General features: G+C 40.6%; 1 protein-coding gene across 1 annotated transcript in view; it reads left to right on the top strand.

Annotated features, from left to right (window-relative positions):
- The first annotated feature begins 401 nt into the window (after positions 1-401).
- Positions 402-22,910, top strand: part of SYT14 (synaptotagmin 14) — a 237,278-nt gene continuing 214,769 nt past the window's right edge. The window contains exons 1-2 of the mRNA XM_037027621.1: positions 402-493; positions 13,327-13,374. Coding sequence (XP_036883516.1) covers positions 481-493; positions 13,327-13,374 — 61 coding nt within the window. The 5' untranslated portion in view covers positions 402-480. The remainder of the gene's footprint in view (positions 494-13,326; positions 13,375-22,910) is intronic.

The raw sequence follows: 22,910 nt of genomic DNA, 5'->3' as shown, positions 1-22,910 counted from the left end.
ACCACATCCTTCTCCAGTCCCCTGCGGACTTCGGATGCCGCACGTGCCGGAAAAGTGGGTCCCTCCCTGGTGGTCCAGGCCCAGGGAAGCCCCGGGCCAAGGGGGTCGCGGCGCCGGCACAAGCTCAGGGGGCCTCTGGCCGGTCTCAGGTGCGGATGCCGAGGCTTCTCTGACCCGGCACCTGTTTTGAATCGCGGCGCGAGGCGCTGTGGGGGCGGCGGGGTGGGGGCGGGGCGGCGTCACGTGCGGCGGCGGCGGCCCGGGAAGGTTCCATGGTTCCCGCAGCTGGTGCCCGTGGCGCTCGGGCCCCTCCTCTGCCCCGCCCAGCCCGCCCCGCCCTGCCCGCGGCCGCGGTCCAAGCTCCGCAGCCCGGCGATTGCGGGGCCGGCCCCGGCCCTCCTGCCAGCCGCCTCCGCGCGTCGTCCGCCCTCCCGCCCGCGCCCCCGCGATCCAGTTGGTGCGGTCCATGGCAAGCACATCATGGCGATTGAAGGTAAGTGGAGGCCGATGATGGGGAGGGAGGAGGGTGAACGCTCCGGGAGCCGGGGCTCGGCGGCGCCCGGGAAGCCGCGGCACGGGTGGGGCAGTGGCCTGGGGGCAGGAAGCGGGCTGAAGAGGCGCTGGGGTCCCGACTGCGTGCGGGCGGGTGGGCGGAGCGGCGCCGTGGGTCCGCCCCGGACTCTCGCTCGTAGGCTCGGTCCTCGCAGCTCTGTCGGCCTCGGCTGGTGGCCCGGAGCGGGGAGGAGCCGGTACGGCCGGCAGGTACTGGGCCGGGGCCGCTGCTTCCTCTTGGCGGCGCCTAGTGAGGCTCTGGTGCTGTGTTGCAGCCCCGGCGGCACCTCTGGGGAGCTCCGGACCGCGGGGCGAACCCCTTTCCGTTGACCTCGCTCCAGCACACCATCCTCCCGCATTACCCGCCTTCCTACCAAACTAGGAGTCTAGTTTTGCTGCCGTCCCAGTCCCGGCCTTCCTCGGTCTTTGCTCTTGAGCGTTGAGCTGCGTGCACTCCTCGTCCCTTCCCCTTGGTTGCTGTTCGGTGGGGGACCAGGAAATTTGCAGTGGGGTTAATGTCCTCTTCAACGGTTTCCCCCCTAACATTTAAAACTGCTTTTTTTGTCTACGAGAGAGAAGTAAAAACATTTTGCAACAAATATATTCTTAGAATCCTGTGTACATTTCAGCTGAAGTATTACAGTGCCAACAGTACTAATTTTTTGAAAAAGAAACTTAATAAATTAAGTTCCTAGATAAAGTAGTTGACACTGAAGTGTATTTTTCTCTTGTTTCAAAAACATGTGACTGGAATGAAGCATCTACATTCTGTTTTTGTTTTAAAGGAGAATATTGTGAAAATGAATACCACGTGGTTAGGATACTTATGAGAAAGACTGCAGCAGTATCTGCCAGCTCCTATTTCTTAGATTAACTCAAACAATGAAAGTAGTTTGTGAAATTCACCGTGTGTGTGTGTGTGTGTGTGTGTGTGTGTGTATTCATCCGTACAGGTGCACAAGGTACCTGTACCTACATGCCTTGTATGGTTATTAGCCGAAATTTATGTGACCCTTTAAGTAAAAAATTTCAAAGCACTTTCCATTTAGGTGACCAGTCACTAGTAATATATCTTACGGGCTCCTTTTTGTCAGATCCTGTGGACTCCACAATTGCTTTAGCTGTGTGTTTACATTGATCTTATTTGTGTAAGTGATTGATTGGACGTTCAAACAGTTTTAAATATCTACTTTAGTTAAAATTATGGAGACCACCTGGAATGAGATTTCCCTGCAATCCTTTATAGTCTTATTATTCAGATCAATAATTTCAAACCTTTTTCCTCTGTGCGTTTTTTACTAGAGGTTAAAAATCAAGAAGCTAAATTCAACGATTTACATTTTGTGCTTTGTTTTCCCAATCAATTTGTAGTAGAATTTCTTCTGACGCGATAAAGGTAAAAAGGATGATTCAGAAGGTGAGGAAGAATTAGCCAGATAGTATCCATATGATCCTATAATTGGAATTTCTTAAAATATTTTGCAATTTCTCCTCTTTTCCTCAGTCCTTCCCTTCTTAACCCCTAGCAGTTAAATGGGATTGATTCCTTTTTCATGTCAACTGATAGCATTTTGCTCTGCCTACAACTACTTGTGTGCTTAAAGAACAAGATTGTTTAATTCCCATATTCTGGAGATGCTTCTGTGAGATACTCTTGTAAATAATTTTACATTTAAACATGAGGTTTCAGAATATAAAGATCACGCATTGTCTTCTCTAGTTTGCCAAAGGAGCTGTAGTTACTGTTAGCATTTCAAACAAAGATGTCAGGTTAGGCTAATCTGAATGCTGTTTTTCAAGTACTAAAGCAGATATTTTAGGGCTGTGTTACAAAGTAAAATGAGCTCTGGACTAGGACTTTGTACTGGGGACATCTAAGAATTTTAGGGCCCCAAGAGGTCATCTCATCCAACATTATTCCCAATGAAGTGGTTTTGGTTTTTTTCTTTTTTGAAGATTTTATTTATTTTTAGACAGAGGGGAAGGGAGAAAGAGAGGGACAGAAACATCAATGTGTGGTTGCCTCTCATGTGCCCCTTATTGGGGACTTGGCCTGCAACCCAAGCATGCGCACTGACTGGGAATTAAACCAGTGACCCTTTGGTTTGCAGGCTGGTACTCAATCCACTGAGCCACACCAGCTAGGGCCCAGTGAGGCTGGTTCTTAAAACATTGAATTACCTCATTCACTAGACTTAGTGAACACTACTTGGACTAATTGTTCTATGCTGGACACTATAAAAATAGTAAAACCATATTTTTGCCCTCAAGGAGCACATGTTTTGGTGAGGGAGACAGATGATTGTAACCATGCTATTTATTACAATATAGTGTGAACAGCAAGAGATGGATCATCCTTCTTTTGTATAAAAACATTCAGTGTGTTGAATTCATCGACTTCATATGCCAATGAACATTGAATAGTATGTGTCAGTGTGGGGCTATAATTCTTTTTTTTTTAAAGAAATTTTTATTTTGTTTTATTTATTTATCTTTAGAGGGGAAGGGAAGGAGAGAGGGAGAGAAATATCAGTGTATGGTTGCCTCTGCCGGGAACTGGCCAGCAACCCAGGCATGTGCCCTGACTGGGAATCGAACTGCGATCCTCTGGTTCGCAGGCCCGAGCTCCATCCACTAAGCTATACCAGCCAGGGCTAATTCTTGTAGTTTATAAAGTCTTTGTATTTGACCCCAAATCTGCTATTTGATAGTGTCTGTTTATATTACTCATTGTAGTACTGCCTTCTGGAGCAGTAAATTACAAGTCTGTTGTTCATGTGTGTGGCATCGCTTCTCTCATGCAAATCCAAATTATTTAAAACCTCAGGATGAAGTTGCTCTTTAACGAACTGGCCTATGCCCTTTCACCTAGCCCACATTCTTCTGTCTTTTCCATAAGAATATCAGAACACTCCTTGTGAAAATGTTTTGCTGAAGTAAAAAACTAATCATCTTTCTTGTTGACTTGCTATATTTTAACTTTAACCATTTAACTGCTCTGGGTAGCATTTAAAAAAATTGTAAAAGAAGAATTTAGAATCTGTGTGCATGTGTAAGTATGTACTTTTTATTCATAATGCACCTCACAGTTAACCACACACTTTCACATAATGTTTTAAAAATCATCAGTTCTGAAATGCTCTTGAAGATCTGTTGTGACTCTAAGATTCCAAGGCAGAATTTGGATTTCCAAAAGCCATTTGAAATAGTGAATTAAAAAAAGAAAAAATGCAGGGGGAGAGAAATGGGCTGGGGTTGGGGTGGGAATGGGGATAAATGTAATTGAACAACAATAAAAATAAATAAGTTGCTTGAAATTGAAAACAACTGCAAACATATCATTAGTTTTGAGGGGAAACATCACCCTTCTTTTTTGTTTTCCATGTTATTGTTAGAGAGCTTTCATTAAATGGAATAGGGCTGATACAAGGAGAGAGTCACACCCATCCACAGTCTGTGGTAGAGTGAGGCGATGTTTTGAATAGTTTGTTTTTGGAGGATTTACAGTGCAGTTTAATCAGTGATGTTCCTTTGACTTTTGGCAGGAAAAAAATTTCTAGTGCATCACAGAGATTTAAGACATGTTTGGATATTAGGTAGATTTGTTCAGAGACCTACCCAAGTACTTTTTAGNATTATTTAAAACCTCAGGATGAAGTTGCTCTTTAACGAACTGGCCTACGCCCTTTCACCTAGCCCACATTCTTCTGTCTTTTCCATAAGAATATCAGAACACTCCTTGTGAAAATGTTTTGCTGAAGTAAAAAACTAATCATCTTTCTTGTTGACTTGCTATATTTTAACTTTAACCATTTAACTGCTCTGGGTAGCATTTAAAAAAAATTGTAAAAGAAGAATTTAGAATCTGTGTGCATGTGTAAGTATGTACTTTTTATTCATAATGCGCCTCACAGTTAACCACACACTTTCACATAATATTTTAAAAATCATCAGTTCTGAGATGCTCTTGAAGATCTGTTGTGACTCTAAGATTTCCAAGGCAGAATTTGGATTTCCAAAAGCCATTTGAAATAGTGAATTAAAAAAAGAAAAAATGCAGGGGGAGAGAAATGGGCTGGGGTTGGGGTGGAAATGGGGATAACTGTAATTGAGCAACAATAAAAATAAATAAGTTGCTTGAAATTGAAAACAACTGCAAACATATCATTTGTTTTGAGGGGAAACATCACCCTTCTTTTTTGTTTTCCATGTTATTGTTAGAGAGCTTTCATTAAATGGAATAGGGCTGATACAAGGAGAGAGTCACACCCATCCACAGTCTGTGGTAGAGTGAGGCGATGTTTTGAATAGTTTGTTTTTGGAGGATTTACAGTGCAGTTTAATCAGTGATGTTCCTTTGACTTTTGGCAGGAAAAAAATTTCTAGTGCTTCACAGAGATTTAAGACATGTTTGGATATTAGGTAGATTTGTTCAGAGACCTACCCAAGTACTTTTTAGTAATTTTCTATTTATTTCAGGTTTCTTGTCTGATTCAGTAAACAAATTTAGAAAAAAGTGGGGAACACTAGAGAATAGTCATATTTCATTTTTTTTGTTTTGTTTTAGGTAGTATTAGAATGCAACAGCATATACCAATGTGGAAAGCAGAGAGAACTGCGTATTCTCTGGCGTAGACAATCTGTTGAATAATGATATTTGCATTATTGCTTCCTTTACATTGAAGACAGTGTGTGTACATAGCATGTGTGTAGTAGTAGATTGTCTTCATGGATTTGACTTCCATTTTGGCTGACTTCATTCTTTTTGCTCGGATCCTGGATAGTTAATTCCTAATATGAAAATGCCTGTATAGAATCAGACAAAATACTATACATAAAATATTACAAGCTTTGAGTAAAATGATTATATGCATATTTTATATATGTAGTAAAATATTTATATGTTTCTATGTGTACTAAAATCTTTTTTTCCTTTTTTAAAAAATTTAATTCTTGTTTAAGTACAGTTTTCTGTCTTATATTCCTAGCCCTGCCCCTCCGCAGTGCTCCCCACCTCCCTCCCATTTCCACCCCCCACATTAGTTATTGTCCATGTGTCCTTTATACTTGTTCATGTGAGTCCTTCCTCTTTTCCCCTGTGATTCTCTCCACTCTCCCCTCTGGTCCCTGTCAGCCTGTTCCTATTTCAGTATCTTAATTGAAACTGGACAAATTGGAACCATTGATTTACCATTTCTTAGAAAGAGAAAAGAGTGACAACACTGCAAGCTGTTATTAGGAATTAATTTAAAAGCAAACTTCTAGGATCTATGTGTCCATGCAGAACAGTGTCTTATTTTCGCAATTGGAGGGCTGTATTAGGATTGATATGTACAGTAATGTTGTGAGTCATCAAGAGGTGGAGGATTTTAATGAAATTAAATTATCTTCAGTTTTCTGAACTTACTAATGCAATAATGCATGTTAGGAGTTTAAAAAATGTTCTGGTGCAGTAGTTAAAACAAAAAAGATGTTCTCAGTTAACTAGAAAATTAATAGAACACCTTTTTGTGAGCATGTACTTATTCAGGGCTCTATGGCGTTATTTTAATGAGCTGCTAACCCTTAAAAACATAGTTAAAATAATGAATTAAAAAGTGGCTTAAAAGTGGGAAACATTGATTAATTTACTTCTGTATGGTAGAACTTACACGTCTTAGAAAAATTATCAAATGAATTAATAGAAATATATATGGATCAAAAGAGATACTTACGGATCAAAAAGGATATGTTTTGCAGATTAAAAAGTGCTCTAAGATATTGTTTTGAGAAGAGATGTATTTAGTTATTTTATGTGATGCTGTCGTGGTGGTCAGTATGTGTCTTCAAATTTAGGCTATTACTGGAAAAGAATATTACAAATAAAATGAGTTTGTAAAAGTAAACAAAAATAATTCAGACTATTTTAACTCAACAGCAATTGCTTAGTAACAACAAAAAAGTAAAGGAATTCCAATTTGGTAGGATAATTCCCAGGGAGTTGGAAACCTGAATTTTTTTTTTAAGAAAAAAATTGGAATTGGAAAAAAAAGCACAAATTAAGAAGAATGAGAAGATGAATGTTTTTGAATATTTACACAGGAGGGTGTTTGAAATTAAATAACTGATACTGTGGAAGAGAAGAAAACATACAAAGTTTTCTGTTTCCAGGGTAAATCTGAGTTTTCTCTGAATGTTGTATTGTACTTGTGAGAAATGGAAAGAGGATGAACATATTTTGGGTGCCCACCATGGGCCAGGCATCATCTCAGTTGTGGATAGCAAATGCATGACCCTGCTCCCTCTCTTGACTGTGGCATACACCTGTTTCATTCAAATATCTTCTTTTCCCTACCAGTTGTGGTCTTCGTTTCAGAATCATTCTCAACATTGTCCTCTACTCTACTCTAGCAGTTCCTGTTACAGAATCAATATGCAGGATAAAACTTTACTATGTGGAGCTGGTTATTATTACTGCTTTACAAATGAGTTTAGTTATTTTTATTTTTTCTTACTCCAAAGATTAAGTAACAAGCACAAGGTTTTCAGGACAATATTAGGTGATGCTGACATTAAAATGGAAGAAACCATGATATTTCTGCAACAGTGTTTTTAATTAGGGACTAAAATTGGTGTTATTCCTTGAAGGACTTAATTAGGGACAAAACTAAAAAGTGTCTAGTGATTATAAACTGCTCTAAATGGGTTAAGTTGGGTGGTGGGAGTTGGCACTATTAGGAAATGTTTGAAATTTCATGCTTGTTATGTGCAGTATAGGAGTCTGCTTGAGGATGAGCTATAACAACTTTTGAGTGTAAGCTAGATAGTAGTTTAAAGACTGTGACTAGGTTAATGCATGTGTTTTGGAGACAGGTTTTTAGACAAGATGGAATTTAAGATAGTTCTAAAGTAGCCAGCTGTGTTTGAGAAGAAATTAATAGAATCTGTAAATTGTAGTGATTTAGGCTAATGTTCAAAATAAACATGGTAGAAAAAATGTCAGTTTTAATAAGGACTCCTAGATCCAGTGTGAAGGTAATAAATCTTTGGGTTTAATTCCATTTTTGTACCTCTGGGTGTATTTTGAATGGAATCCAACATCATACATATTTACTTTCTGTAGACATGTGGAAAAGCATATACTTTATAATAAGCACCCCCCCCAAAAAAATTCCCAGTTCCCAGGCACACTCTCAAGTATATGCGAGTTCAGATACAAGCACACACACATGCACACATTCACAGCACACGTTTGTGCACCCACATACATTTCCTCTTATACCACGTACTTAGGCCAATTGTAGAGGATTAGGCCAGTCTGCATTATGTTCGTGGAGGGGTTTGCCTGAGGGAAAGGATGGTAACTTTGACTAAACTTGGCATTGTCCACCCATTTCTCATTTCTGTGTTACTGAGATGATTATTTCGAGAGCATTGCTACTGTCATCTCTAAAAATAGTTTTGAGAAATTTACTTTTATTTAAATTACCTTAAAGGGTTGGGAAACAATTGTATAATTTTTATTTTTTATAAAAGTGAAAGATGAGTTTTTACTTTCTCACTCTATTAAACCTAGTATTCTAATTAATTTTTTCTGACAATTAACTAGTGACTTTGGGCAACTATACTTGTAGTGCCTTGGTTTGCTTATCCATGATAAGCTAGACAACTTTATTTCTGAGTTCAAGAGTCTTATATCCTGTCATTCTAATATGGTATGAATTCTTCATTACTATTATGTCTTTGAAGTATATTTGATGTGTGAAAAATTACTTTTATATGAGTTCATTTTGTCGATGATTATTTACTTTAGTGGAAGATTCATCTCTTTCTAAAAAGATTGACTAACTGATTATTTTAAGTAACCATTTTCTCAAATTGGTTTAGTCACTTCTTGATTTTTGGAGGTTTCTCAAAAAATTAAAAATAGAGCTACCATATGATCCAGCAGCCTCACTCCTGGGTATAATGTATGCAAAGGTAATGAAAAGGCTATATTGCACATTTATTGCAGTCTTATTCACAGTAGGCGAGCTATGGAGACAACCTAAGCATCTGTCAGGAGATGAGTGGGTAAAGATGTGTCATATATATGTGTGCAATGGAATATTATTCAGACATGGGAAAGAGGGAAGTTCTGCCATTTGCAGTGACATGGATGGACCTTGAGGGCATTATTCTAAGTGAGTTAAATCATATGGAGAAAGACACTGTAGGATATCACTTACAAATGGAATCTAAAAAAGCAGAACTCATAAAAACAGAGTAGAATGATGGTTATCAAGGGCACAGGGGCACAGGAATTGGGGAGCTGCTGTTTAAGGATATAAACTTTCACCCAGTAGGTAAATAAGTTCTGGAAGTTAGTGCACAATATAATGATTATAGGCAATAATATTGTAAACTTCAGGAATGCTGAGAGACTAGATCATAATTGTTCCCATGATAAAAAATGGTAATTATGTGACATGACAGAAATATTAACTACTGCTAAGGTGGTAATCATATTGCAGTTATAAATGTATCAAATCAGCAGGTTGTACATCTTAATCATATACAATACTGTATGTCAAATATAACTCAATAAAAGTAATCATTCCCCTCCATGTTGGATATACATATTTGATTGTAAGTGTATCAAATCACCACAATGTACACTTTAAATATCTTTTTTTTATTTTTTATTTTTTTAATATATTTTATTGATTATACCATTACAGTTGTTCTATTCCCCCCCCTTCATTCCCCTCCACCCGCACACTCCCTCCCCCACCATTCTCCCCCTCTTAGTTTATAACCACGTGTCTCAAGTTCTTTAGATTCTATATTTCCCCCACTATTCTCGCCCTCCCCCCTATCTATTTTCTACCTACCATCTATGCTATTTCCTGTGCCTTCTCCCCCCTTCTCCTCCTCCCACCCCCCTGTTGCTAACCCTCCATGTGTTCTTCATTTCTATGGTTCCACTCCTGATCTAGCTGTCCTCTTGGTTTGCTTTTGTTTTAGGTGTGGTTGTTAATAGCTGTGTGTTTGCTGTCGTTTCACTGTTAATATTATTCATCATCTTTTCCTTATATAAGTCCCTTTAGCATTTCATATAATAAGGGCTTGGTGATGATGAACTCCTTGAACTTGACCTTATCTGAGAAGCACTTTATCTGTCCTTCCATTCTAAATGAAATTTTTGCTGGCTAAAGCAATCTTGGCTGTAGGTCTTTGGATTTCATGACTTGGAATACTTCTTTCCAGCCCCTTCTTGCCTGTAAGGTCCCTTTTGAGAAATCCGCTGACAGTCTGATGGGTACTCCTTTGTAGGTGACTGTCCCCTTATCCCTTGCTGCTTCTAGGATTCTCTCCTTCATTTTGGTCTTGGCTAATGTAATTATGATGTGCCTTGGTGTGTTCCTTCTTGGGTCCAACTTCTTTGGGACTCTCTGAGCTTCCTGGATTTCCTGGAAGTCTATTTCCTTTGCCAGACTGGGGAAGTTCTCCTTTATTATTTGTTCAAATAAGTTTTCCACTCGTGGCTGTTTCTTTCCCCCTTCTGGTACCCCTATAATCCGGATGTTGGAACGTTTAAAGATGTCCTGGAGGTTCCTAAGCCTCTCCTCATTTTTTTGAATTCTCATTTCTTCATTCCTTTCTGGTGGGATGTTTTGTTCTTCCTTCTGGTCCATTCCATTGATTTGAGTCCCAGTTTCCTTTCCATCACTATTGGTTTCCTGTGCATCTCCCTTCATTTCAATTAGTTTAGCCTTCATATGTTCCTCTAATTTGTGACTATATTCCTCTAATTTGTGACTATAATCTACCAGTTCTGTGAGCATCCTGATAAATAGTGTCTTGAATTGTGCTTCTGAGAGGCTGGCAATTTCTCGGTCGCTTAGGGTTATTGGCTCTGGGACTTTGAGTTCTTGCACCATCTTTTGGGCTGTTCGTGCCTGTTAAGTAGCAGGATCGGAGCCCTAGGTTTTCACAGGAGCAGGGCAACTCAGTTGCTGGGTTGTGACGTTGTATGTGGGGGCGGGGTCAAAGAGGGACAATGGCTTCCCTCCTCCGCCTGCTGCCGGGACCCCCACCGGCACCGCAGCCACCACTGTCACCCACTGGGCCCACGCGATTCGTTCCACTGCACTCGAGTGTGCCACCGCTGTGAGCCCTCCACCACTGGGTTCGTCCCCTGGGGCCTGTGTGGTCCGTCTCACTGTGTGCGAATGTACGACCTTGGTCAGTCTGCCCCGCACGCTGACTGGCTTTGGGCTGCCCGCGCGCCTAGCGCCTAGGTCGGGGGATCTGTCCTGCCCGACCCAGCTCCGTTGCTGGTTCTGCCTCTCTTACTGTCCCCGTTGAACGGTTCGTAGCTGTCGGACTTCCGTATAATTCCGTGTTCTGGTCTTTGGGTGTGTTCTAGTTCTCCAAAACTTATGTTGTAGTCAAACTTGGTTGTGGGAGAAGGCACAGTGTTTCCACCTATGCCTCCATCTTGGCGGAAGTCCTCAATAAAGCTGAGGTTTAATAAAAAAAATCAATAATTATGTATTCTTCTTGTGCACTGTACTTTTAAAATCAGACAGCCACTTTTTAGATTAACATCATATCTAAGTCAGAGTATGACTTGCCTTTTTCTTCCAAATTGGACGTTTTCCTTGGAAACTTTTCAGATTTACTTTTAGAGTTTTTTTAAAAAGACATAAAATTTGTAGCTTTTTGACTCGAACATATGCGTTAAAACATACATTTAACATACAGAATACACAATTTTCCCTTACACTCTTCCTTAGGAAGGATTGAAGGTAAAAAGAGTATTGATTTGAGTGTCTGATACTATGATAAAGTTTATTTAACTTCTGGAGAGTTATTTTTGTACTTTTAAAAGTAAGGTTCCCCCCCCAAATTTTGCTATATTGTCTGACATTTATTTATCTTTAATATTCCTTTTTATTTCAGTAATAACAATGATTGCTTGTGAGTTCCCCTGTGTACATCAGTTTATCTCATAATCTTACTTATTGGTTAGAGTTTTCAGAACAAATCTCAAGGGTAGTAGAGTACACTCTTACTTGCTTTTTCTAGTTCTGTGATTTTTGTGCATACTTTGGCAGACTTGACAATTACGAAGTGACTCTATGTTTACAATATACTAATTATTTGAGCTTTTTATTTATGCAGTCCTTTCATTTGATACATGGAAGTTGAATACTTTTAAAAGTGGGAGTTAGTTTTCATTGTAATTCTGCAGTATGGAGAAAGGTCGTGGTATATAATAGTATTTTGAAAAATATAGTAGTATTTCTTATTCCTGTTAATACTTGTAAAAATTGTGTAGTTACATTTAAGATGTGATAGTAGAACCTAACCAATTTATATTTAATATGGGGGAAAGTTTAATTTTAATTATGGGCTTTAAAAAGTGCAGTCTTGTTAGGTAAACTAAGTACATCACTCAAACCAAGCTCTAAGTGTTATCGTCTAAAGAGCAGGCCTTGCTGACTGTATAAGAAATAGTTTTAGCCTGTATACATATAAGCGATGGTGTCAGTATGCATTACAGTTATTGTTATACATGGTCTTCTAAATTTCTTAAAGTTTGTTTCCTGTAATTTGGTAAATACTTTCCTTCCAGTCATTTGACTAGTGTCTTCTTCATTTCAAAGATATGTGGTGTGTAGGTATTGTTCATTCGGGCCCCTCGGCAGCTGGTCACTGGTGGCTTGTTGGCAATAATCCAGTTGATAAGGTCTCACTGTATTTACATTGCAGTTTGCTGAGTAATAATTCTTTTATGATCATAGCTGAGTTAGGTGCTTTTTCTTACTGAGTCTGTATTCCTAATAACCAGTGCCTGTTCTGTAGTGTTGATAATAAAGAAGCGATGGCGTTGTTACAACCAAGTTAGAATGTAGATCCAGTCTAATTTAGTGATAGAAATACTGTTTTCTAATTTTTTACCTTGCTTCCTAGATGACCTACTTTTTTTTTAGTGGCGATCATGGTTTTTCTCATTGCTGTAAGATATTTCTTATAACTTAACTGTTTATAATGAGCTTTATAATGAACTAAGATGGTTAAATTGTTTAATATTTTTATTATGCAAAGTTTAAACACAACTACAGCATAATTATATGGTCATGAATATAGAGGGCACCACAAAATTTTATTCAGCTTACATTCATTAGAGAAGTGGCACTGCGTTTCAGAGTGAAGGAGATACTATTTCCGTAGTAACTAGTAATATTACTCTTGAAGTAATTTTAGATAATTATGATAAAATAAATTTAGGTTGAATTGGTTTTTATCATGATACTGTTTTCTTTATGAACTTTGTGTTATCACTATAGATTTGTAAGACTGAGTAGCTGAAGAATGGGGAAAGGATCGACAATTTGTTTTATGCGCTAGGAGAATAGTGATAAAGTATTTTATAGGGTCGCCCTTCCATAATTACTTACCTGTGTATAGTGACGCTCAGACACAGAAGCGGGTCCTTCTGTGCGGTGCTTCCTTCTGGAGCATTTGAAGAGGTGCTTAGGGAGTGGCGGTGTGTTTCTGCTCGTGGGAAGTTTGCCATTTAAAATAAATGCTTGAATGAGATGTCTTCGTTCCAAGACTTTGTAAGATCTCGGCTCCAAGAAAATTCTCTGTATCAGGTCATCATACTCATGTAGTGAAGTTCAAAGAGAAGAATTAGCGAACTCTTTTCCTGAGTTAATTTCTAGAAACTAATTTAAAACAGTTCTTTATAACAAAGTCAGGTTATTTTCTGGTTTTAACTTCTAATAAATTTTTTTCTAACAGGTGGAGAAAGAACTTGTGGAGTGCATGAACTTATCTGTATTAGAAAAGGTAAGCCAGTGCTCTGCATGGATATTTAAATACAGCGTGAGCATTTTACAGTGTATGATAAATTTTAGTAATATATTGAGAGTTGTGACTTATATTTAGTTTTGTTGGGCTTTTAAAGCTTGGTTCCCAGTGTACTGGTTGTTGGACATGATGAAGAGGCAAAGAATGGAGGGTTTGATTTTTGTTCCCTTTCCAAATCTGGAATCTGAGTGCATGCTGATCTCCCATTGACTTCTGTTCTCTTACTGTGCCCCATCAGAGAGATGTGAGGAGTTGTTGAAATTTAGATCGGGAGCATGTCCAAAGGCCACGGCATCTTTGGACACCAACAGCTGTTTATGCTTCCTGACACGGAGCCCTCTGACTGCTGGGTGGTTCAATAAGGTGGCCCCAGGAAAGGTAATTCAGTTACTAGGTGGGAGGCAAGCAGTCAGGTATTCCCTGTGTTTGGATGACTCAGGAGAGATTTGGAAGTTTCTACACTCATAAATAATCACAAATCTGTTATATTTGTGAAGAAAGGGAAAGAAGAAATCCTCATAAATTTATAGCTGTTTTCTCTTTTTAAACTTGGGGGACCGTCTTTTTCTTGCCTCGTTCTTGAAAGTGGGGCTGCCCCTCTGGAGTCTGGCCCATTAGCTGCCCTGCCCTCCCTGATGTCTCACCCTGAGCAGGTTTGGTGTCACTGTCCCTGATACGTGAGGGTGACAGCGTGGCAGGGGGCGGTCAGCTTACTGCCAGTCAGTCTTCCACAGGCGTGAAAAGCCTCCACTGCTTCATATCGGAGCAAAATCCTTTCTAGGTGAATTTGACATGGTCTTATTAGTTTGCCTATGTGTCACTCCTTGCAGTTGCTGTCATTTAAAAACATTCTCTCTTTGTAAAAGTGTAGTCTGCCTGTCTACCTCGTCTCTGCTACCACAAAGGAGAAAATTGAAATCAGTTCCCCGAAATCAAATTTGGGGTTGTGATTTGCACACTCTAACCATTGTTGATTTGTGCTTCTTACCCAAAATGGAGGAGAGAGGGGACAACTTTATACATTGTTCTCCTCCTCTTTGTAAACTTTTTAGTCTCCTGTATCAGTCCAGAATTAATAAAAATGTTCTAAATAATTTTATAGTTATAACCTGTCTCACTAAAACTTTTAAAACACAGAATTTATTTGACTGGACATCAAAAGGCACTATACAAATCAGTCGGAATCAAAAGCTATCAAAAACTGTGGTGAGGTGAAGAGAGAATCAAGACGAAAATAGAGACGGCTAGGAAGGAGGGAAATAAAATGCGCAGTGGCCTTTTGTAGCTGCAGCGGGAACAGAAAGCTACAATGGGGAAAATAGCATAGACAAAAATAGACGAACACACCTTTTCATTGGGACTGTTCTTGCTGTTCTTCACTGTTATCCTCATTCCTGCCCAGGTGGTTTGCAGACCATGCCTTGCCCAGATGTTAGTCCAGCCTTTTCACTTCCTTCCATTTTTCTGTAGAATTTTAAATCTGTGGTTAAAATGTGAAAAAATTTATCACACTGTAGTCATGTCATGGAAAAGTGTCCTTATTCTAGAATATGTTCCATAATATTTGAATCTTTTCAAAGTTAATGCTACTGCTTTTGCATTTTAAGGGGGACTTGCATAGAATAAAGTAAAATGATTGTAACTAGTCTCCAAGATTCTGGAAAAAAGGCATCTCTGACATTATAGCCAATTTCTTTTTATCAGTTTGGCTGTTCCTTGTCTTCTTTGCTGGCTTCTCTCTGTGAGATCTCTGCATATTGGAACATACCAGAGTTCGCTCCTGGATTTGCTTCCTTTTTCTCTTTGCCCTCTGTTTGATTTTATCTGGTTCTGTTGTTTTAAATGCCACACACATTTATAAATCCAGCTCTGAGCTGTCCTTGAGCTCCCTGCCCTTAACTCAGTCTGCTTACTTGGTATTACTGTCTGAAAGTCTGTTAGAATAACAACTTGACATTTCTAAAATGCGCATGTTGAGCCCTGGCTGGGCAGCTCGGTTGGTTGGAGCCTGTTTCCGGCCTGTGAAATCCGGGTAGTCTCAGTCTTCTTTCATTTTGTCTTCTCTCAGCCCTTTCAGTTCAGGCTGGTCGTGTTTCTGCTGCTATAATGTTCTCCAAAAGGGTCTTCTCCCTCTGTCTTGGAGCTTCAGTCCGTTAGACAAGATGCCCCTTCGCAGGTCTTTTCCCGATGACTTTGTCTCTGTTTTTGGCTTCTGCTGTGATGGATGAGGGGAATCCATGAGTCTCACACGTCTAATCTCTTTGGAGAGCCTTCTGTGTCACCAAATACTGTGAACTTTTATTCATTTTGAGGCACTTGCAAAAGATTGTCCATCAACTTAGTAGATTTTGGAATGTCCCATGTTCTAGATTTGTTTAATTGTTTGTACATAATATAGAAAAAAGTGTAAGGAAGATAAATATAAGAAATATATAAATAAACTATAAATATTATTTCTCCTTCCTACAAAATGTGAAATACTGTATATTATTTTGTATTTTGCTTTTTAAAAAAATAAGACCTAATCATATATTCGAGAGTTAAATTCAGATTAGTAGGTAAAGATATCTCAGTCTTTTTACTGTCTACATTGTATTCCCCTCTGTGAAAATACCATAATTTATTCAACTAATTTCTTTTTTTAATTTTTCTTTTTAAAAACTAGAACATTTATTGCACAATTAATCATTGAAATTCTCAAGATGAACTGGACAACAGCTGCCTTCCTGGGCTTAGGTGTTGTTTCTCATGGAGTCCGTGCCTGCGTCTGTGGCACACAGTTTTAGGTGCCTTATTCGAACAGTCCCAGTGGTATTGCACCTGTCAACCTGGGCACTCCAGTTGCACTTTCTCTGCCTGGCAGCGTGGCCACATTGGCCGCTGGCAGACTGCTGAAGATGGTAGGTTCTGGAACCAGAGTGGTGGCACACCATGTGCACCCTACTGTGTGTCCAAAGGACCACGTTCTCATCGTCATCTTGCTCCTGCTATTCAGCTAATTTCTTACCAAAGGGAATTGCTTTGTTTTAAAACTTCTGCCACTAAAATAATGCCAGTGCCACAATGAATACCTTTGCAAGTGTGTTATTGTGGTCTGTTTTTAGGTAGATGCTGAAAAGTTGGGTTGCTGAGTTAAAGAGTGATACATGATTTTACTCGAAATTGCAGAATTCTTGTTCTTACGCATTGTAACATTTTGAATTCCCTCCAGAAATACACGAATTCACAACTCTGCCAGCAGAGTGTGCCTTAAACTTTTAGGGGTTTTGTGTTGTCGTTAATCTGGTAAGGGAAACATTGTAGTTTGGCATCATTCAGATTTTCATTTCCTTATAGGTGGGGATGAGAGTCAGGTGTTTGCATGGTTTGATTTGGAGGCATTAGAAGAACCTGCTTCTTCTGAAATGTCTTTCCTATCAGTGTTCCATGGTTTCTCATCCCCTGACATTTGCTATAATTAGGATCTATCTAGTCTTTAGAAATTCGTTTCAAAATGTATTACATAGGAGGAGAAGGTGGGGAGTTAGTCTTTGGTCCTCCGGCATTTTTATCTAAACACACTAGCATAGCGTGTCGGATTATTTTACTCTCATTGTGGGAACGGGAAACCATAGTCCTGAAGGTGTGATACCCAGGACAGTGCGGGGAAGAGGGTGGGTTGGTGGGTGGAAAGCAGAAGTGAACCGCTCTAGGCCAGTGCCCAGAAAGGGCAGGTCTTAGATGCCAAGGGCAGCCTAAATAGAGGACACCGAAGACCAATTGCATCTCTACTATAGTTTTACCATGAGTTGCTTGGCATCGTCTCTTGTTTTCCAAATATCAAGGAGACCAGAGTCCCTGGGTATTCTTACCCCACTTTTGACTTGGGGCAAATGAGGGAGTCTGAAGTCTGAAGGGAAAGGCCATGGTAGTAATGTGGTCCGACTAGTTGTATGATACTGTAACTTTCGCAACCCCTTCTCAACATCTAAATCTAAGGTCCTGGAGTTGCAGGTACAGGCTGGTCTTCTTGCTTGCCTTTTTTTGCTTTCTTTCTTGCTTTCCTTAGTAAAGTTGGCTTCTATGGCATTTTATTGTGTGTTCTATTCTCCAGTCACATTCTACTCTTTCGTGGAAGGGATGGTGGGGCTCATAGGTTGCGTGCTGTGAAAGAGGAGGCCGTGGCAGGAAGGCATGCAGTTTTAGAGTTATTCAGCTATCTCTCTGTGTAGTTGGTGGAGACCAAAAGTCTATAGAATGAACGAAGCTCTTGTTTTACCTTCTTGTGTGTTTATTGTGTGTGTAATCTATTTAGCAAACAGTTAAGTGCTAGGCACTGTTCTAGGTACTGGAGATACTGCAGTGGCTAGGACAGCTTATCTGCTTTTCATTACTGGGGCTTATTGGAAATAGACAATAAACAAATAGATTCATTCCCAATAGCCATAAGTGCTGTGAATAAAATAGAACACAATGGAGTGTGGTGGGGTGGGAGGGAGGGAGAGAGAGGGAGAGACACTTCGGATAGATCTTCAGGTAAAACCTCTTTGAGGCTAACATTTAAGCTGACATCTGCATGAAATGATGTTCAGGGAAGGCCACAGAGAAGAGGGCAGTGCAAATACTCGGAGGTGGGAGCAAGGCTCGGCATGTCCAAGATGCGGAAAGAAGCATAGCTGAGGAAGTAGTGATGAGTCTGGAAGGCCTCACAAAACGAGGTGGGAGAGGGAGGAAGTATCCAGATCTCGTATAGACTTACAGGTCGTGTGAGGGGTTTGTGCCTAATTATAAACACAGTGAGATCTAAAGAGGTTGTTAAGCGGGGGAGTGATGCGATTTGCTGGTAATATATGATGTGTAAGGGGCTTAAAGTGGAAGTAAGGAGACCAGTTAGGGAGCCGTTGAGGTAAGATATGGGGTCATGGTGTTGTGAAGTTGAGAAGTCCGTAGATTTAGGGTATATTTTATTGGTAGAATTGACAGAACTTGAAGATGGATGGATGCTGATGAGGGGGTGGAAGGGAAGGAGGCTATCTCTCAGGTTTGGTACCACTTGAATGGTGGTGCTGTGAGGTGAAAATGGAAAGACGGCGGGAGGAGCTCTTGCAGCGGAGCTGATGGTGCGTAGAAATCAGGCGCTCGGTGTTGACTCGGAGATACCTAGTTACTGGAGGTGTCAGGAAGGCGTTTGGTTGGATGTCTAAATATGGGATTCAGCGGGAAAGGTCAGGGTAAGAGATGTAAATTTTGGGGGGATATACAATTTTTAAAGCCATGAGATTAGTTGAGGGACACCTGAGAGGTGCGTTTAGGTAGAAAGAGATGACCGAGTACAGCATTAACGTGAATAGGGATTTCATGTAAAAATTAAGGTATCTATTTCTGTTGGAGTTGCTGAAGATGAATAGTTCATTATCTTAAATAAATCTTTGGAATTAGTTTAAAGACAATGAATGGTTGCCGTGCATTCTACTAGGGATAATTGTTTATTTGTCATTGACTCTTAACTAAACGCATCTTGCAAGAGTAAGTGTTCTTGGTTGATTTTACTACAGTGGCTCTTTTAGAGGTTGTGGTTTGGCAATTAGAGGGTAGGCAAGATAAGCTGTAGTCGATGTAGTAAGAGAAAAGTAATGGTATAGGAAGGAACCTGTGGTATTGTTTGTTACATCCATTTTAAAAAGTAAAGCTGCAGCAGCAGGCTTAGATTAAGCAAAATTATTTAGAGTATTTGTCTTATTTCTTTTCTTCGAAAGTGGAAACTCTGATTTTTAAATGAAAGTAATACTGCTTACGTAGTTAGTAAGTGCATTTCCTTGCCCTTCCATTCTTCATACCAGTCCTACTCCCCAGAGGCAGTGGCTTTCAACCCTTTAGCTGTCTTTTTCCCCCTGCTTACCTTTATATTCTAAATGAAGTGTCTCTGCTGTTTTTTGGTTTTAAAATTATTTTGACATCTGCTGCTTTCCTGCTGTGGTAGGATATTAGCATAGTGGTTAGTAGGTATGTGACTCTGGAGTCAAGACCTCAAGGGTTTAGTAGTCTTTCTGTCACGTACCAATTCTGTGACCCTGGGCAGGTTACGGAGCCCAGTGTGTCCTGCTGTCCTCGTTGTGTTGTCGTCTGCCAGTATTGTCTTCCTCGTGTGTTGTTGTGAAGATTAAGTTAGTTAATGCATATGAAATACATAGCAGTACATTTGTTGTGTAAAGCCAAGAATAAAAGCTAATGGTCCAATTTAATAATTTTAATCCTTATGAAAGTAAAACACACATGTTACCCTCCCCATGCGTTTGTCCACACCCTGTTTCCCCAGTACAGTGGTATTTCAATTGTGGTCAAGGCAGTTTTCAGAATTTACATTTTTATGACTGATACTGTTTACACTAAAGACATTATTATACAATAAATATATTTTCTTTTATGGTACAATTTCATGTGTCTTAAAATGTCCTCTGCCTTCACCGTCTACTTTCAGACACCTACCTTAATCCCTCGTTAACCAGAGTTCAAATCCATGCCGATTTCTCTGTCATTCAGATTCTTCTGCTCTCACCCTTGTTCTCATATTGGTACATGAATTCTGTATCGTCTATCATTACTTGAGGTTTTTCTGTCTCCCTGCAGAATAATTTGCCAGTGTATTGTATTACTTAAGGTATGGTTAGTTGCTATACCCAGCAAGCCCCAAAGAAATAATGACTTAAACAGGACAAAGGTTTCTTTCTCACTGGGTGAAGCCCAAATCAGGTGTGTCAGATTGCCACGAGACCCTCCTTTGGGCGGGGATTTAGGGACCCAGTCTCCTGCCTTGTGGCTCTGGCATCTTCGGTGGGTGGCTTCAGAGGCTGCTTGGGTTCATCTGCCTCCAGCAGGGGTGCACCAGAGGGTAGGGAGAGGGAGAGAGTGCCCAGGACACTGCTGTGCACTAGGCCTGGCAACAGTACAGGTTTCCTAACAGTCGTATTTCATTTAATAATCCAGTCACATGGCTACATTTGATCCCCCAAAAGATGGAAAATGCTAGTAAGCCAGTGAGCCCAAGAAGTACAGTGACCTTCATTTTCCCACTTATTAGTTATTTTGCCCTAATATGCCCACCTTCCCCTAGTCTTACATGTTCTGTTTGTGTTAATTGTGATCATCTGGATAAATTCCCTCTGGAGGTAGTTGCGTAACCTAAAGGTGTGACCTAGCGAAAGAATTTTAGGCTAGGTAGAAGGGGAGGGTGGTATGGGCAGATATAATAGCTGGGTTTTTTTGGTTTTATTTGGTTTTAGTGGGGAAGGAATTGTGAATCCTTTGATCGGGTGATTCTCTTTTGTCTTGTGGGACTCTGTCCTTTTGCTTCTTTTTCCTTCCTCCACCCAACTGCCAAAAGGCCTTCTTCCTTGCCTCCCCCCGCACAGAACGATGAGTTACAAAGGCTGTTCAGCTACCCCTTGAAATCATGCTTTGCCTCTTTAACTCATGGACTTTGACGTTCTCTCCCTGTGTTCTAATCTACTCAGTTATATATTTATTTTAAAAATGTTTTCAGATTTAAAATGGACATAGAGGTAGTTTTAGATCAGCCTTTGGGCCCCTTGTGTCTCCTTTCTTCTGCCTTCCCAGCAGTTTGTCCACTTGTAACAAGCCCGTCTGCAGGGTTGGGGAGGCTGGGAGCAGGCGAGGTTGGGCCTGTACTGTGTTTGTCGGACCATAAGCTGCACCTAGGTTTTAGAGGGGGAAAATTTTTGCAGCAAAACATGTGGAAAAAAATATCTAATAACATATATAAGATAACATTCCACCAATGTAAATGTAAACAGAACTCAGCAGCAGCATTAACAACAATTATTCCTCCCAAATTTGGGGGCGGTGCATCTTATAGTCCAAAAATATGATAATTTAGTGTTTTGTCCTTTTACTAACAGTTATTTGGAAACTTCAGCACACAGCACGCAGCATTCTCTGTGTGCCGAAGGTTGTTCTGAGGACCTGGTTTTTACGTAGCGTTGCCTTTCCCTTCTTGTTTTGTACAGTTTGGGGAGGACATGGCTTCTGTTTTCTTCAGATACAGGTGTCAGAGGTGTTGTGATGAACAAAAATGTTAGTAGTTATTAGTATGAGTTGTTAAGTGTCTTTTTTCTTCTTCCTTTCACTCTCACTGTCACTCAGTCACACTCTTACTCTGAGACTTTGGGGGGAAATAATAATATATTATTTTAAACAGTTGCCTTTAAACCTTACGGTCATATTAGGTAATTAAGTAATTAAGTAACACCACCTAAAATTGAGTTGTGTGTGTATGTGAATGGTTAATTCATCCAAATCATACTAACTTGGTAGGTGGTGTCTAGCTGAATGGTGTGGGACACACTATGACTCTACATACAGTATGTTTTACGTACTCTATATTTCATTACTGAATTGAGTTTACTTAGCACAGTTGACCCTTGAACAACTTGGGGGTCAGAGGGTCTGACCACCCACACAGTTGAAAATCTGTAACTTAAGTCCGCCCTCCACGCACACGAACTCCCAACCACAGATCAGAAATACAGTTGACCCTTGAAAACATGGCTTTGAACTGGATCCACTTAAACGCAGGTTTCTAGGACTTCCGCCAAGATGGAGGCATAGGTGGAAACACTGTGCCTTCTCCCACAACCAAGTTTGGATACAACAAAAGTTTTGGAGAACTAAGACACACCCAGAGACCAGAAAACCGAATTATACGGAAGTCCGACAGCTACGAACCGTTCAACGGGGACGGTAATAGAGGCAGAGCCAGCAGCGGAGCAGGGTTGGGAAGGACAGACCTAGGAGCGCAGGCAGCCCGGACCTAGTTGGGGTGCCGGGCAGACTGACCAAGGTTGCACATTCGCGCGCAGTGAGAGGGACCACGCAGGCCCCAGGGGACGAACCCAGTGGTGGAGGGCTGACAGCAATGGCACACTCGCGTGCAGTGGAGCGGGGCGCGTGGCCCTGGTGACGGTGGTGGCTGCGGTGCTGGTGGGGGTCTCGGAGGCGGGCGCCAGAGGGAAGCCATTGTCCCTCTTTGACCTCGCCCCCACATACAACGTCACAACCCAGCGACTGAGTTGCCCTGCTCTGGTGAAAACCTAGGGCTCCGATCCTGCTACTTAACAGGCACGAACAGCCTAAAAGATGGTGCAAGAACTCAAAGTCCCAGAGCCAATAACTCTAAGCGACTGACAAATTGCCAGCCTCTCAGAAGCACAGTTCAAGACACTATTTATCAGGATGCTCACAGAATTGGTAGACTACAGTCACAAATTAGAGAAACTTAGTCACAAATTAGAGGAACATATGAAGGCTAAACTAATTGAAATGAAGGGAGATGTCCAGGAAACCAATAGCGATGGAAAGGAAAATGGGACTCAAATCAAGGGAGTGGACCAGAAGGAAGAACGAAACATCCAACCAGAAAATAGTAAAGAAACAAGAATTCAAAAAAATGAGGAGAGGCTTAGGAACCTCCAGGACATCTTTAAACGTTCCAACATCCGGATTATAGGGGTACCAGAAGG

Source organism: Sturnira hondurensis, unplaced genomic scaffold (genome assembly GCF_014824575.4).
Source record: "Sturnira hondurensis isolate 20B ecotype Veracruz unplaced genomic scaffold, ASM1482457v3 Scaffold0019216, whole genome shotgun sequence".
Classification (NCBI taxonomy): domain Eukaryota; kingdom Metazoa; phylum Chordata; class Mammalia; order Chiroptera; family Phyllostomidae; genus Sturnira; species Sturnira hondurensis.
This window is presented reverse-complemented; position numbering and strand designations above follow the sequence as displayed.